This window comes from Strongylocentrotus purpuratus, unplaced genomic scaffold (assembly GCF_000002235.5).
Source record: "Strongylocentrotus purpuratus isolate Spur 01 unplaced genomic scaffold, Spur_5.0 spur5_scaffold_3, whole genome shotgun sequence".
In the NCBI taxonomy this organism is placed as follows: Eukaryota; Metazoa; Echinodermata; class Echinoidea; order Camarodonta; family Strongylocentrotidae; genus Strongylocentrotus; species Strongylocentrotus purpuratus.
In genome coordinates this window covers 22111235-22127349 of record NW_022145609.1, presented here as the reverse complement: position 1 = coordinate 22127349, position 16115 = coordinate 22111235, and the positions used below count along the sequence as shown (strand labels likewise).

Sequence of the window (16115 nt, the reverse complement as noted above, 5' to 3'; positions counted from 1 at the left end):
ATTCAAAAGAAAAGTCAGATTTTTGAACTGCAATACTGAACTCCAAAGAAAATGAATGTACTCAAAGTGAAAATACATTAACAAAATAATAAGGAATACTGCCAATCAAATGTGAAAACATTGCTAATGTGAACTGTATTTTCTTTTCTACTATCTATTTGTGTCAAATGATGATTGGTAAAATTAGAAATTCAAAAACAGAACTTCAAAAAAATTTGCTTTTCCTGGCATTTTTCATGTTTGATGAAACTAATGCACATTACAACCAACGTGGATGATAGCTTTGTTGGTCAGAGTTAACAAATGTCTCAAGTAAAATATTCAAGTACCTTTAAATGTCAAAAACTGTCAAACTGTTAATCAATTCAAAAGTAGTCTTAAGACACATTTATTCCTATTTAATTTGGACAATTAACTAACTCTGTTCACTTTGATGTGTATTCCATATCTATTGTAATTTGTAGGTTTATTTGCACTTTTTTGTTATTTTAAAATGTAATTGTTTATCAGTCTATTTTGTTTGTTGTTATAGTGCTTAGAGACTTCGGTGGTAAGCGCTTTATTAGTAATGTGTTTATTATTATTATTATTATTATTACCTTGTGAACCTCTCCTTCCAGTGTCTCCCTGATAGCGATAGACTTGCGAGCAAAGTTGATCGCCGGTCTGAGCTCCTTCAGCTGAATAGGATCAACATACTCGTACAGCTTCAGTTTCTGCAAGTTTATCAAGTGGGGAAAAGGCATTAGTGTTGAGTTATAGTTTCAATTTCAATTCAGTCAATTAAGTGTCATGTATCATATAAAAGGTACAGCATTAAAAGGTACAAATTGTACAAATAAATGAAAAGTCACAAAGGAAAGGAAGGAAACTAAAAAAACATTTTTGATGTGTTTTGAATGGTACAGCTGCCCTACAAAGAAAAAAGGTTAACCAAAGTGTATCACTGGCCCGACATGCTTCTGTTGATGGGTACAGGCCATTTTATTGCTTTTTTTCTGGAACCCCCCCCCCCCCTCTCCTACCTCCTCTCTCTCTTTCTATCTCTCCATGTCTGCATCTCTCTCTCTCTCTCTCTCTCTCTCTCTCTCTCTCTCTCTCTCTTTCATGCTCTTTTTCTCCTTTAAAATATTGTTTTCCCTATTTTTGTTGTTGCAACACAATAAGGGTGAAAGTGGGGAGCATGTACCCCTGTACTGTAGCTATGGCACCAATTATCATATTTCTAAGACAAGGCGTAACAGTAGTCCTGCACGATGAATCCATCCAAACACCAATGACAACCACACTTCCAGTTAGTTCCTACCTCATCATAGACTATACACGCCAGATGGTATAGCTCCACCATACGCTCAGGTCTGGCTCCCAGCTCGGACAGCTCTATCTCCATGGCCTTCTCAAGCAGAGCATAGGCTTCCATGTGCTTGCCCGACTGGTTGCTGTGATGACAAGGTATAACGAAAGAAAATCAGTATCATTTGCCTTAGCAAAATGGCAATGCTATGACCTTTAAAGGGCCCATGACTTCGAAATAAAAGTGCATTCCTGTTGGTGTGCAGTCCTGCATACATCTCATATTTTGATATGCAAACTTCTGAATTTGTTTCATAGATTTTTAAATATTTTTTGAAATATTTGTTTTTCAAACTTGCTAAGCTCCACCCCAAAAACCTCCAGATCTCATTTCCATTGTGACATCATCTGTCAGTCATCAATGAGCTAACTTGAGAAAGTGGTATGTATCTTTGCCGAAGTCGACCACCTGTTACAATACGTAATACAATAGCAACATACAAGTTGCTATGTCAGACATGCTGTAGCATCACCAGGAAGACAAAGGCAATGATGATGTATTGTACATATGTATGGAAGCATACAATTCTATTATAAACGTGTGCTAAGCTGGGGGAAATTACATACCATTGTCTATTCTAGAATATTAGTTTAATCTGACATGTCTGACATAGCAACTTATATGTTGCTATTGTTTGTAGTATTGTATAGGTGGTCAACTTTGGCAAAGTTACACATAGGGGAATTGCAATTGATTTGGATCAATCGTAACTCGTTACAAGACGAGGCCCTGCTCATGAACATGGTCGTGCCGACTGGTTAACAGTGGTCACTTACATGACTCTGGAAACTTGCTCATATCTCCTGGCAATATCCTCCTTGGATTCATGCTCATCGGCAAACTTCTGCATCGATTCCTTGTACGTCGCTAGTATCTTGTCCTGCCAGTCTGCGCCAAAACCCTACAAGACGAGACAGAGTACAAATGATGCATGCATTCATTTCACATTCTTTTAGAGCTCCATTTCACAAAACTTATCATCAGTGACAAATGACAGTTTTTGTTATAAGCTACTGAAATCCTTGCTTCTGATTGGTTATTATCAGCAGATTTGTCACTGATTTTTGTCATTTGTTATTGAAAGAAGGCTTTGTGAATCACCCCCCTGAACTCGGGTTGAGGATGTGTGCATCTATCGAATGAAGCTGTCAGGCCGACAGCGGATAGATTGTTTAATGAACAAATGAAAGCATGCATCCTTTGTTTTATACAACAAAACTCCTAGATCCTTGTTGCTTGATAAAACAGGGGGTCATTTCTAGCTTGTTCCATGTCATTATCAACGTCAAATAATAGCTGCATCAAGATTAATCACACTACTGTCTGCATATATATTTTAATAATGATAATTATAATAAAAATAATACTAATAAAATCTTGTTTATAGCGCATAGGCCTCCTACAGCAGTCAGAATACAAGTCTACTGAGAAAATATCCTACCTCTCTCCAGTATTTCAGCAGTACCGTGCTGTAGTCCTCATTGTAGAGACTGTCAAAGACCGACCAGTCCGTCAAGAACTTCTGCAGTCTGTCCAGGTCTCTGATGGCCAGCAGATGGATGGGCAGTTCCTACGGTCAGAACAAGAATGAATGGTCTTCTTGAAAGTAGAAGTAAGTAACATGCATCATAATGATGAGTACCACATGTGCATTAAGCATGTACATGTAATATAATAATAATAATATTCCGCTTTTATATAGTGCTTAATACATCTATGATGTCTCTTAGCGCTTTACAGATATACTATTACCCCGGTCATTGGATTAAATACTTGCCAGCACACACTGTGTGTGTGCACAATCTCCACTCAAAAACAATCTCAGCTCAAAAACTGTTTGACCAACAATGACGGTCGCATCCTACCTGGTACCCATTCAACACCTGATGGAGAGTAGCAATATCTTGCCATAGGAGATTAGTGCCGTGTTGGGATTCAAACTCTCTACCTTTGCATCTCCAGTCAAGTGCCTTAAACAACTCGACCACGACACTCCTACTTGGAACTCGGGGTAAATATAAAATCATAAATATCACAAAAAGACACATAAATCAACAGAAAACGAACGTAAGAGCACATAAGAGTGGTAGCTTGTTAGGCGCACCTCCCCTACCAGATTCTAGAGCTTTGTCAATAGCTTACCTCCACCTTCCTATCCACAGACTTGACGTCTGTGAAGAAGTCCGCAAGTCTCTTGTGCCACCATGATCTGTCACACACTCGATTGGCTGTTGTGTTGTCAAAGTACCTTAAAGGTAATGCAAAGTTTTGTAAAATTTTGAAAATTGAATGGACAGTAGTTCTTTAAAATGTTGATATATTTGATGCCCCTGTGGAGGTATCATAAGCACTAGAAAATTAAGTCCCTAATTTTCCTTGAAAATGGTTTCTCATTGAAACATGTACTAAACAATCCTGTCTATAAAGACCACCTGTCTACAAAGACCACATTGTTTGTTTCCCTTGAAAATGGTTTCTCATTGAAACATATACTAAACGATCCTGTCTACAAAGACCACATTTTTGTTTCTCTTGGAAATGGTTGCTCATTGAAACATGTACTAAACAATCCTGTCTATAAAGACCACCTGTCTACAAAGACCACATTGTTTGTTTCCCTTGAAAATGGTCTCTCATTGAAACTTGTACTAAACGATCCTGTCTACAAAGACCACATTTTTGTTTCTCTTGGAAATGGTTTCTCATTGAAACATGTACTAAACGGTCCTGTCTAAAAAGACCACATTTTTGTTTTCCTTGAAAATGGTTTCTCATTGAAACATGTACTAAAGGATCCTGTCTACAAAGACCACCTGTCTACAAGGACCACATTTGTTGTTTCCCTTGAAAACAGTTTCTCATTGAAACATGTACTAAAGGATCCTGTCTACAAAGGCCACCTGTCCACAAAGACCACATTTTCTGTTCCCTTTGAAATAGGTTTCTCATTGAAACATGTACTTAAGGATCCTGTTAACAAAGACCACCTGTCTACAAAGACCACATTTTTTGTTTCCCTTGAAAATGGTTTCTCATTGAAACATGTACTAAAGGAACCTGTCTACAAAGACCACCTGTCTACAAAGAACACATTTCTGCTTCCCTTGAAAATGGTTTCTCATTGGAACGTGTACTAAAGGATCCTGTCTACAAAGACCACTTTTTGTGTTTCCCTTGGCCGGTTGCTATAGACAGGTTTGACTGTAGTGGGAAACGAACAACATGCACTTACTTCTTCCTGACTGCTTTGCTGAGTGCTCTGTGGTAGAAGTCCAGCCTGCCTTCTCCGCTGTCTCCGAACGGCCTGATGAACGGCTTGAGGGCCCGGTACACCACGGCCCACTTCATCGCGGGAAGGGGAGAGGCATCCTTGTTACCCTTCTCTTTCTCTCCACGATCTGCACATTGAATTGAATTGAATTCAATTGAATTGACAAGGCTTATTGATGAAAATTCAAAGTCACAGCTAAAAGTTGACACATCTTTGAATTTACCAATAAAACAGGTAAAATATACATGCAAATAGTACAATGTAAAATGGGCAAATATGATATTAAGACATTCAGTACCGTCATTGAATTGATATGTTAAAAGGAATAAAATGAAGAAGAGAATGAAGAAAAATAAGGAGGAGAAAAAAAGGAGAAAAAAAGGCAAAAATAAAAGAAAGAAGGAAATATTGGCAACATACCTACTTTTGTGAAAAAGCAGATTTGACTTGCCATTACAATTTGCCGAGCTAGAGTTTGTCAAACCCTGTTCTTATTATTCGAGTACTCTTACCTTTGCTGTTGTCTTCGTCCTTGTCCGCAGGCATGAGGTTATCCTCGTCTCCCAGGACCAGGAGAAGCTCCGTCTCCAGGAGACCTGTAGCGGAGCACTCCAGGAGGCACAGGGTAGCCACCAGGAGCATGCCTCCATTCTCCTCCTCAAAGCGGGTGAACACCTGCTCCAGCAACCTGTAGAAAGAGTTACGATTAAAATTCAATTCTTTAGACTCATTAGTCGGTGTGTCTTATACACAGGTACAAAACAAATAAAAACAAAACAGTAATCGGTGTGTTGACTCACCACGCGGACACTAGAACAACACTACCTGTATGTCTGGATTTCTGTTTGGACTTAGAGGAAAATCTGTCTGTCATCTTTAGTTTTAAGAACGACATTGTTACTATTATTTGTGACAAATTCACAAGCACAAATCAGTGCCTTCAACAGCACCTAGCAGCTAAATGAAAGTCCTTCCTTGGGTGGGTTTTACAACACGGACCTGGCTAGCTGCCAACAGACATAGTCGGCAAAACAAAAAGAACAAAAAATCTATGCCCCCAAAATAGGGGTGCGTCTTATACACAGTGATTTACGGTAGGGGGTCTGAATTAAAAATGAATTATAGGAGGCTAAAACGGAGTAGTATAGTACAAGATTCTAGAGACTTAAGGGAAGATAGCACTAAATTTTTTCTTTTTTTTCACCTCAATTATGCCCCCCTTGGGTAAAAAAAAAAAAGGATTCGGGGGGGGGGGGGGAAACTGGCATCTACATTTAACAACATTCCCCCCTTTTGAGTAAGAAAATTGGAAAAGAATCAGGAAAAATCAGGAAAATATGAATAAACTCGGTGGGGGGGGGGGGGGGGGGGGGGGGGGGGGGAGGGGGGAATCTGGAGAAAAAAAATTGGGGGGAAAAAAATACATTAAAAATCTGGTAATTATCAGGACTGAGACTTACTCTAGGAGGCCATCGGCCAGACTGTTGATCTTGTCCGTCACCTTGGCAAACAGACCAAAGACTCGGAGCTCTTCGCACGCCACGGACAGCCAGAGAGGGTTCTGGGACGATTCCTTGGACAGGAGGCTGGCCATCTGATCCTCTCCTAACTTCTTGTTGTACTTGCCCAGCATCTCGGTTACAATTTGCTGTAATAAGGATGAGATTCAATTCAATTAAATTTCAATTTATTTTCCATCTTTAAAAAAAAGAGCGAATATAACATAGTATTGACACATTGTATTGAAATAATAATATAAACATAAACTTGGAGGGATACCCTTAACAAGCAGGTTGCTTGTAAGCAGGGCCCCAGTATACAATGTACAACTTTGTTAGAGAAAAAAATCTAAACATTTGAGAAAATTATAAAACAGCAAAATTATATATAAGTAAATAAGTAAGGAAATTGTGATCATAACAGCTACTATAATGAGATGAGAGATTACAGAATTAGATCGATGCCAAAAGCCCTTTTTCATAACAGCAAATATATAAATGTACATATTGAGGGGTCAGTGACACAAAGTCGTAACTCCATTTTGAGAAAAAGTGGTTTAGTGTCACTGAGCACTTGGGCCTTAAGGAGTCAAGTCTATGTTTCACTAGCCATTGACTTGGGGTGTTGGTTGGAGTTAAGTCTTTGTGTTTCCTGGAAAGTCCACATTTTTCTGAATATTTTGATGTCAAATACCAATTTTGGTCAAATATGGAGTTACGTCTTTGTGTCACTGAACCCTCGATATATTGTACCTCAATGCTGAGAAGGCACGCTTATCTTCATTATGAGACCTACAGCTTGAAGTGCTATCTGAGAGACTATGTAATTAAGGATCAATTCCAACCGCACTAACTGTGGATTTTTTATTTAAACCCAGGATCTCACAGTTACAAGGCTACACTGCTTTACTTCTAAGGCATCATTAAAAATAATTACCAACACAAATTTTGTACATCAGAAATATTAGATGTAAACTTCTGTTGTGTATACTATTTGTATTAAAGGGTATTATATAGGTCATTCGTAGTATGGTCCATTCATCCAATAATGTGTCGCTTTTATTCACAGCAGAATAAATTAGAAAAAGAAAGAATTAGAGTTTGAGGGAAATAAGAAAAGAAAAGAAAACATGGACAAATTAAACATTTATTAATCTCTGTTTATTGTCATTTCAAACTCAATGACCCAAACTCACAAAGGAGGTTTGTCGACAAACCTAGGTGTATGTGTGTCATATGACGCATTTCTGACCTAGGTTTGTTGAACTTTGGTCTGAAACGCATCGAAACGTGTCATGTGACGAACAGAAAACTAGGTTTGTCGACAAACCTCCTTTGTGAATTGGGGCCTACCTGTCTGGCCGACATATCAAGGGGTGTGACGATGATCTCCTCAGGTTTGATGGCCCTCTCGTGGAGCTCCTTGTGAGGTGGTGTATCGTCGATCATAGCCAGGATGACCCGGACCTGAGGGGCTAGCTTCCTGGGGAGCCAGCTAAGGACAGACGTGGTTTTATCATCATCAAACTAGAATGACAGGAGAAAGAGAAGATGGAATATATAATTTATCAGGTGCTTTAAAGGGCAATCCAATCCTTGTAATAAGTTGATTTGTATGAAAGCAGACAAATTACAGAAACAGAATGGCAAAAGTTTGAAATGAATCGGACCAATAGTAAGGAAGTTATGAATGTTTGCAATATGAGATCACTAAGTCTATGCGAATCCCAAATTCGGAGTTCAGTCAGTGGATTGTGACGTAGGACGTGGATAACTCTCCCATCTGCCGTGTACAAAAATATTAGGCTTGAGTCGGTACGGTCGATCACACCGGGACCCGACCGTTGCCGTCAGGTCCCGGTTTCGTTTTTTGAGAACCGACGCTCCGAATAAAAAAATGAAATATGTAAGAAATTGCAGTTTTGCACACACAAATCAATCCACCTTAAAACTTAAGTATTTAATTATTACCAATCATATTCTAGCTCATCCTGAATAAATCCGAACTGCTGATATAAATATGGGTTGCAGAGCAGTTCGCCCCATGGGGTTGTTGTTGCCAGCTGCTAGCTAGCTACTGTACTGGCCGGGTCTCTCGGCAGGATTAATAAATCAGGTTGAAAGAAACATTAATGTTTGAATAATAAAATGGCTTTCTAAAAAGTACTTCTTTACAACATACCGATCAAATAATTTTAAAAAGACAAAATTGATATTTTTTCTTTGATTTTGAACACCGTATGCTTCTTTTAAAAGCTGAAAATTACTTGGTAATCACAAGAAGTTTCGATACAGATAGCTGTTGCAAGGCAAGTTCAGACTATAGTCTCGGAAAATGCGCAGTGCACCTCGTTAGCTGTAATGCGTTCCCAAACGAACCCAAACAAAGACGTGATCGTAACGAGAAAAAATCATTAAAAACTACGAGAGCACAATTGGAAAGACAACTACTCAAAATTATCGTAAGCAGATACATAATTTGGAGGAAGAATACAATAGTTGTTAAAGAAAAGCCACAGAAATAGTGATATTTAAGGAGTTACTAAAGGTACAATCATTATCGGAAGGGCCCTGCTGCGATTTCCGAATTACACGTGTTTAAATTGAACACGAGGCTAGCCGCCCTCTACGGTAGAAAGCAGTATAACAAAGGATTCGAGTATTTGCAGCAGGAAGGCCCCTTGCGATAAAAATGTACCCAGTTACTCCTCGATTATCACTATTTCTGTGGCTTTTCTTGGACAACTATTGTATTCTTCCTCCAAATTATGTATCTGCTTACGATCATTTTGAGTAGTTGTCTTTCCAATTGTGCTCTCGTAGTTTTTAATGATTTTTTTCTCGTTATGATCACGTCTTTGTTTGGGTTCGTTTGGGCACGCATTACAGCTAACGATGTGCACTGCGCATTTTTCCGAGACTAGTCTGAACTTGCCTTGCAACAGCTATCCGTATCGAAACTTCTTGTGATTACTAAGTAATTTTCAGCTTAAAAAAAAAAAACAAGAGATAAAATAAGAGATAAATGTTTTATTTTGTCTAAAAAAATTATTTGATCGGTATATTGTAAAGAAGAATGTTTTAAAAAGCCATTTTATTATTCTAACATTCATATTTTTTGACCCAATTTATTCAACCTGCATGAATCAAAATGGCGCCTCGAATGTTGTTTTCTATTTTTGCCCCAGCTTTTTTACTTTTAGAGGCACGATTATGGCACTAAACATCGCCAATCATGGATGAAAATAATGTCAAATGGAATAATATACCGATCTGAGCCGAGGTATGCATGTGTTGATTTATTTGATTGATAAAAAAGGTCACTTTTAAGGGACATACCGATGATACGCGCTATTTATACAGACAAGTGACAAATCCTGCGAGCTGATTTCGGGACACCCGATCGGTGCAAGGCCGTCGGGACCCGGTTTATGAAAATCCGACATGACTCAGGCCTAAAAAATATCATTAATTTCTGTTTTCTCATGAGTTCCTTCTCCCTTGGGGCACTACTCAAAATATATTATAGGTAGCATATTTTTATAGGTCCTCTTAAAAGAATAGACCTTCCTGAGCAATGAATTTTTGGCAAATTTAAAGTACAGTCTTTTTATATGTTGGAACAGATGGGAAAGAAGTCGGGCACTACATGTACATTACATTGACATTACCACTTCGGCCAATTTGAAGTGCCCATACGTACATGTATAGTGATTACTACTTTCAAAAATTCATAACTTTCTTATATTTAGTCAGATTTAATTGAAAGGTTCATCAGTTTGCTTCTCTGATTTTTCTGCTTTCTTTTAGAGTAGTTCTCTATTTGGGTTGGATTTCCCTTTAATATACATTATTCCCATTGAAACCATCTATTTGTAATTCTACTTTTTGCTCATTCTTTATTACTTTGTATCTAGAAAACCGATAGTATTACATCAGGAATTTTAGTCAGATCTTTTTCATATTTTATCACACACAAATCAAGGCCCGTTTCATTAACTTTTAATCAATAACAAGTTGCAATAACTGTAACCTACTTAAATGGGGGTATTTGATTGGCTAAGAGCTAATTTGTCATAGAAATTTAGCATTTGTTATTGTTATCAAGTTTTATGAAACAAGACCCAGATAGGATGCATAGGGGTCATATAGCCTTATTATTCTACCCCCAAACCTTGCATCTCCACATTCCTTAACACATGAAATTTTGATGCAAGGGTAAATCGATGCAATTTATTGGAAAACACACCTGAATGTACCTTTATAGGTCTCCCTGCTCATTTACAAAGTTGTCCGTGAACATACCTGATTAAGTGCATCAATGATGACGATGATAGGTTGTGTCTTCGGGTTTGACAACACTCCACAAGCCAGCTGACAGCAAGCCTCCAGATTCTTGGGCATGGTGGCTTCCTACAAATATCACGATACAATAAATAAACAGCTTGGAGTAATTTACCCAAATTAAACTATATCTTCTTGAATGTCGTAATGATAATTTCTACTTCACTTGTAATCCTTGGACTAGAATTAATAGTCAAACTATTTCTTCAATGGTGAAATTGGTATCAGTACTGGATTTCCTGGATATCTTACATCACAGGGTATCTTATACAGATTGACTTCTCATAGTATCACGTCAAATGCTGATTATATCAATAATACCTTGAAACCAAGAAGACATATACATCCCTGTGTCTTTATATTATATTCATATTTATTTCATTTCCAACAGAAAGGTAAACAAAGAAATTACATTTTTTTCATACATAATTCATTTTTTCAGGAAACTATACAAATAAACTTTGCACATAATGAAATAATTACAAGAAATTCTTAATTTCTGAGGAAATGGGGGGGGGGGGATCCATTAAAAAACAGTGCATGTAGTTTGTGGATCCCCCAGAAAAAAATAAAAATATATATGTTTCAAATTTTGCCTACGAAGACTTAGAAAACACAAGACAATATTACAAAACAACATACAATGTACAACCATGATAAAACGAACAAGGAGAAGTAAAACAGATAAGAAGGAAAATGGAAAAGGGGGAAGAAGGAAGAAAAAGCAGGACAAATCATGACCGAAAAAAGGTAATTATAATGTTAATTTTGGGAAGGTAAGATCATAAGACCAAAATGAAAAATTAAGATGATTACCAACTGTTGTCATATTATTCTCGTATATTACTATAAGATTTGAGCAAAAATGTTTTTATATTTTTCTTGAAAGAATTTAGGGATGGACTGTTTTTAATACCTTCACTTAGAGAATTCCAAAATTTAGGACCATTATACATAAAAGACTTCTTCGCTAATAAAGTTCTAAAGAGTGGTAGGTGAAACTTGTTTGACAGTCTAGTTGGGTAATCATGAAATGACCGATTTAGGGGGAACATGGCATCAAATATATGTGGAAGGGTCTTTTTTTAATACTTATACATAAATTGTCCTAAGTGAAGTAGATACAGGTCATTTGGTCTTTGGATACAAAGACTCACATATATTTCATAGCAACATGCAACATGATATTCAACAGCAACAAATTATTAGCTATCCTCCTATTAAAAATAATACTATATTTGGTTTCACTGAATATCCATTTGTCCGTAAAAAAGAAAAATCAGGTCATTATTTGCCGACTACTTGGCACTTTATTTGTATAGAGCTGTAAGAACACTTTCGAGGACATGGTATATTGACTTTGCTCTTTCACTTTCACTCCCTAATGTTATCCAGCATCGTAAAGGTCTATTGTCTCTTGCATTGCTAGGGAACCAGATGTAAGGCGAGGAACAAGTAAGGACATATGCATACACAAGCATTACAATTAAGAGAAGATAAGGGGGAAAAGGATAGAGAGAATAAGTGGGCAAGATATAAATAGAAGGAGAGGAAGAGATGAAGGAATAACAGGGAACTCTTTGCAGGCACACACCCTTAGAGAGTCTGAATTGAAAGACTACATGCTTACACTGTACCCCATAGGCCCTTTCCTGCACAGCCATAAAATAGCAACATTTCGCAAGGATCATAGCTGTATGGGCCCTTTCTTAATCAACATGTATTTCCCCAAACTTTATCAATAACTGTACAGAGCCTCTCATTCATACGGTACTCTGTTTAACTAGTACTTGATGATAGTCTGCTAAAAATAGATTTCTATCAATTGTAGTATTTGACAGCTGGCAACTGCTGGAAAAGTCCCTTTATATGATGTTGAACCGCCTAAAGCATTTTAAGGTTACTAAAGATGATGATTGGTACTGAAAAGAGACACACTTAAAATAGTGAAACCCTTTCCTGCAATTCATTCTACTTACATTGAAAGCTTTGAGCTCCTTGAGAAGTCGTTTGAGACACAGCTCCAGGGATGTGGATCCTGGGATAGCTCCAACAAAATGGTAGAAGACATGCCAACCAGTTTCCCCTCCACTAGTCAAAAGAAAAATCATACAACAGTCAATGTTACAGGTTTTTTTTTGCTGGGGATACTAAATAAAAAACATAATATACATAGCTACCAAATGTGACTGAATCAGAATTCTCTCCCCCCCCCCCCCCCAATTGAACAAAGATTCTATGGCAGTGTCTGTAAGGAACTCTCTACATCCAGCCCCATCTGCTCTCTGATACCCAAATTCAAAGTTCAAAGCGGTTGCCTCTCTTGCATTGTTCTCTTCATTGTTTGTCAAGAATGGGTTGCTTGAGTTGGACAACCAATTTTTGTTCTCTTTTTTTTTACAGACCTACTTAAAGTAGTACCTAAATCAGGCCTTATCTATACGAAAGGCCGATAGCATTGGGTGATAAGCCAGGTCATAGTTGTAGTCCGAGCATGAGAAGATAAAGGTCATTGCAGACCAACTTGTGAAATACACAGAGACAAAATACTGGATACGTGCTCATGAAAGTTATGTATTAATTCATTATTCATTTATGCACACAAGCATTGCACTCCATGATACACAGATGGAAGTGTTTTTTGAAAAAGGGAAACAAAGGCCATTTATGTAGCACCTCCATCACTGTAGGAGTGATTATTTCAAAAGGTACAAAGTGGGACCTCTACATGTTTTGAAGATCTGTGGATATTTTGGGTCACTTGGGACATGTGCTAACCGATACTCGGTCTATTGAAAACTACATGTGCATACATACCCTGGGATGCGTTTGTTTAAGGCCATGGTCTGTGCTACGTCTGCAGTACGAGCCATGATGGACGACTTGCCGCAGCCTGCCCCTCCGCTCATCACCAGGGCTCTGCTGTCTCCCACGCTCGTCACGTAGGCCTGGATCTGTTCCAGGATCTCGTTCCTACCCAGCACCGAGCCCCCGCGGCTCTTCAGGAATGACTGTACGGATGGAAATAATAATAATAATAATAATATTTAGCTTTTATATAGCACTTATCACAAATGTCTCTTAGCGCTTTACATTACCCCAGTCATTGGATTCAGTGCTTGCCCACACAAACTGTGTGCACAATCTCCACTCCCTGGGGAGCATTCCAGCCAGGCGTTACTTGACGCTCAAAAACTGTTTGATCAACAATGACGGTCGCATTCTACCGGGTACCCATTTCACACTTGGGTGGAGAGTAGCAAGCGCAGGTTAATATCTTGCCAAAGGATATTAGGATATCAGCCCTTAAGCCTCTAGGAAAATGCCAAATATAATTTAATTTCTTGAGAGATCAATTTCACCTCCGGTTTGATTTGCTGGGTACCTCAATGTCCAAATCACCAAGGCATCATGTACATATATAAAAGCACCAAACTTTATATAAACAATTTTTGGAAAATTTGTCTAAAGTCCAGCAAAAATTTCCTGAAATCAGCTTATGTATATAATGGAAAAAATCATTACATCCTAATTCTCACGTTTAAGAATACATGTGCCACTAACGTTTGTACCATCAAAGGCACCTGCGGGTAGACAAATATTTCCAAGATGTATGAGAATAAGATTCTGCAGCTTCACAATAGAAGACTTTGAAGACCATGATGACAATGTCAACTAGATCTAATCCAGATCGAAAAGCGAAAATGATGATGTGCCGGGACTGGGCGGCAGTGAGGCGGGGCGGGCTCCCGTTGATGTCTCACCAGCATGCGATAAATGACTAGCAAGCTCATTGTCGAGGAAGTTGTCGACCCATCTCCCAAAATTACCGCGCTAGAGTGACTGTCGCAACTGAACTGAATGAGGGCACAAGGATTGTGAAACCCGAGAATTGTTCACTTTTGATACTTACTTCATGAGCTTCTTTGGTTGATTGGTAGGGATCCAGATTGGTCTCAAGAAGAGGATACTGCTCTTCAATTCGTTTATGGTAAAAGTCATACACCTGAAAGATAGAAAAATCATAAATGTTGAAGGGAGTGTAGCTTGGCAAATACTGGTTAACGCCATCTACGTTTTCTTTTGGACAACTGCACGTAAATGAATGGACTTGATTAACGGTAGTCAGTGACTTAATCTCTACATGGTCAGCGTTCATGAAACAGACTGAAGTTCTCTTGGCGCTTTGGTTCATGTATGTTGCATGCACATGGTTCCTGCAGTTGTGCTGTCCATAGTCGTATATACCCGATTGGCCCCGAGTCAGGCCACGGGAAAGACACATAGTCTCATCAGGCTACATTCCCTTTAAGATTCTCCATTAATTCCCAACCAACAATAATGAGTGAAGGCTTTTATCAACATTTTAAATGTAAGACAGTGTCGCTGAAGTTCTTTATGATTCGCCAATGCTAGCGACCATGTGACCATATGGTTCCTATATAAATCTGAATGCTGGGGAAGGTTGCTCACCCTTTTTATAGGATTGGGTCCTTAGATTTGCCAGGTACTTTACCAGGAGTTATCAAAAAGTTCCAAACATTCACAAATAGTGGCAAAGGATTGGCAAATTGGTAGCGATGTATTTCTTAATTGCCTGCAGCGAAGTGCCATTGCAGTCCTTCAACTATTTGCTAGTCTTCGCAAACACTGTTGCTAACATTTGCTTAAAGTCGCTAATAGCAGAGGTACGTGTATATCCTGATTTTCGCCAACATACGTCAGAATAGTTGGCAAATCCAAACTTTGCAACGCTTGTAAGCATTTCTCGCTCAGTGACATACCCCCTTTAACAAATTGTTTTCTTCCAAAGCCACAAAGCATTTCACTTTCTCCTTTTAAAAAGATACTTTTTATCAAACCTGGAAATCTAATCAATCCTAGAGAAACATGAATGGTGGCAAAATAACAGCCAGGCAGCCTTTTTAGAAATATCTAGGTTCTAATCTAAAGCACAAACTCTCTCTTTGAGGCAGGCTGTATTAAAGAGTGGCCACTTTAGACAAGAAGCCTTTACGGGGAGATGGTAGCCATGGCAACTTTGACCGTATAAGGCCAGGCAACCTCATCATCGAACAAACCGAGTGACCAGTCTTTTTAAGCAGCCAGATGTAAATTGAATAAGTAATCAAAATGAAGGTGACCGCTATTAAAAGCAAGTTTAATTGTCCATTAACTTACAATCTTTGCGAAGTTCTCTTGGAGCCCGTTCAGTTCCACCTTTCCGTCGTCATCGACCCCGGCATATTCCACATCATACCAGTTTACACGTGATCCCTGAAACAGACAAAGATTTAACCATGGTGGTTAATAGGAACCTTATACATATTCGTGAACAGTTGTATTTTAATTATGCGCTTGAGCATGTTACTCCGAGGTGAAGATAATTTTGATTATAAACCAATAACTGTCATTGTCAAATGTATTTTAATATTTCTTTTGTTTTAATACTGTTGCTAATGTTGTTTGGAAAAGTGCAGGAAGATTTGACTACTCAATCTGGAGAACACTAGTATTGGACGTATGAGACAGTGATTCCCTGACCATTTAAAAACAAAATAGTCTGACCAAAAAGCTTTTTGTGAATCATGTACATGTAGAAAACCAGAGTACATTCTAAGCGCACCCTAAACTACATAAATAGAGG

The 16115-nt window shown here is 38.3% G+C and overlaps 1 protein-coding gene across 1 annotated transcript in view; it reads right to left on the bottom strand.

Annotated features, from left to right (window-relative positions):
* The window catches only part of LOC752994 (telomerase protein component 1), a 31841-nt gene that overhangs the window by 4858 nt on the left and 10868 nt on the right, over positions 1–16115 (bottom strand). The window contains exons 7-20 of the mRNA XM_030996268.1: positions 15650–15745; positions 14382–14474; positions 13286–13479; positions 12448–12559; positions 10430–10537; positions 7478–7651; positions 6086–6273; positions 5138–5313; positions 4587–4752; positions 3497–3602; positions 2796–2924; positions 2131–2255; positions 1307–1439; positions 600–716 (exon numbers count right to left, since the gene is read on the bottom strand). Coding sequence (XP_030852128.1) covers positions 600–716; positions 1307–1439; positions 2131–2255; positions 2796–2924; positions 3497–3602; positions 4587–4752; positions 5138–5313; positions 6086–6273; positions 7478–7651; positions 10430–10537; positions 12448–12559; positions 13286–13479; positions 14382–14474; positions 15650–15745 — 1917 coding nt within the window. The remainder of the gene's footprint in view (positions 1–599; positions 717–1306; positions 1440–2130; positions 2256–2795; positions 2925–3496; positions 3603–4586; positions 4753–5137; positions 5314–6085; positions 6274–7477; positions 7652–10429; positions 10538–12447; positions 12560–13285; positions 13480–14381; positions 14475–15649; positions 15746–16115) is intronic.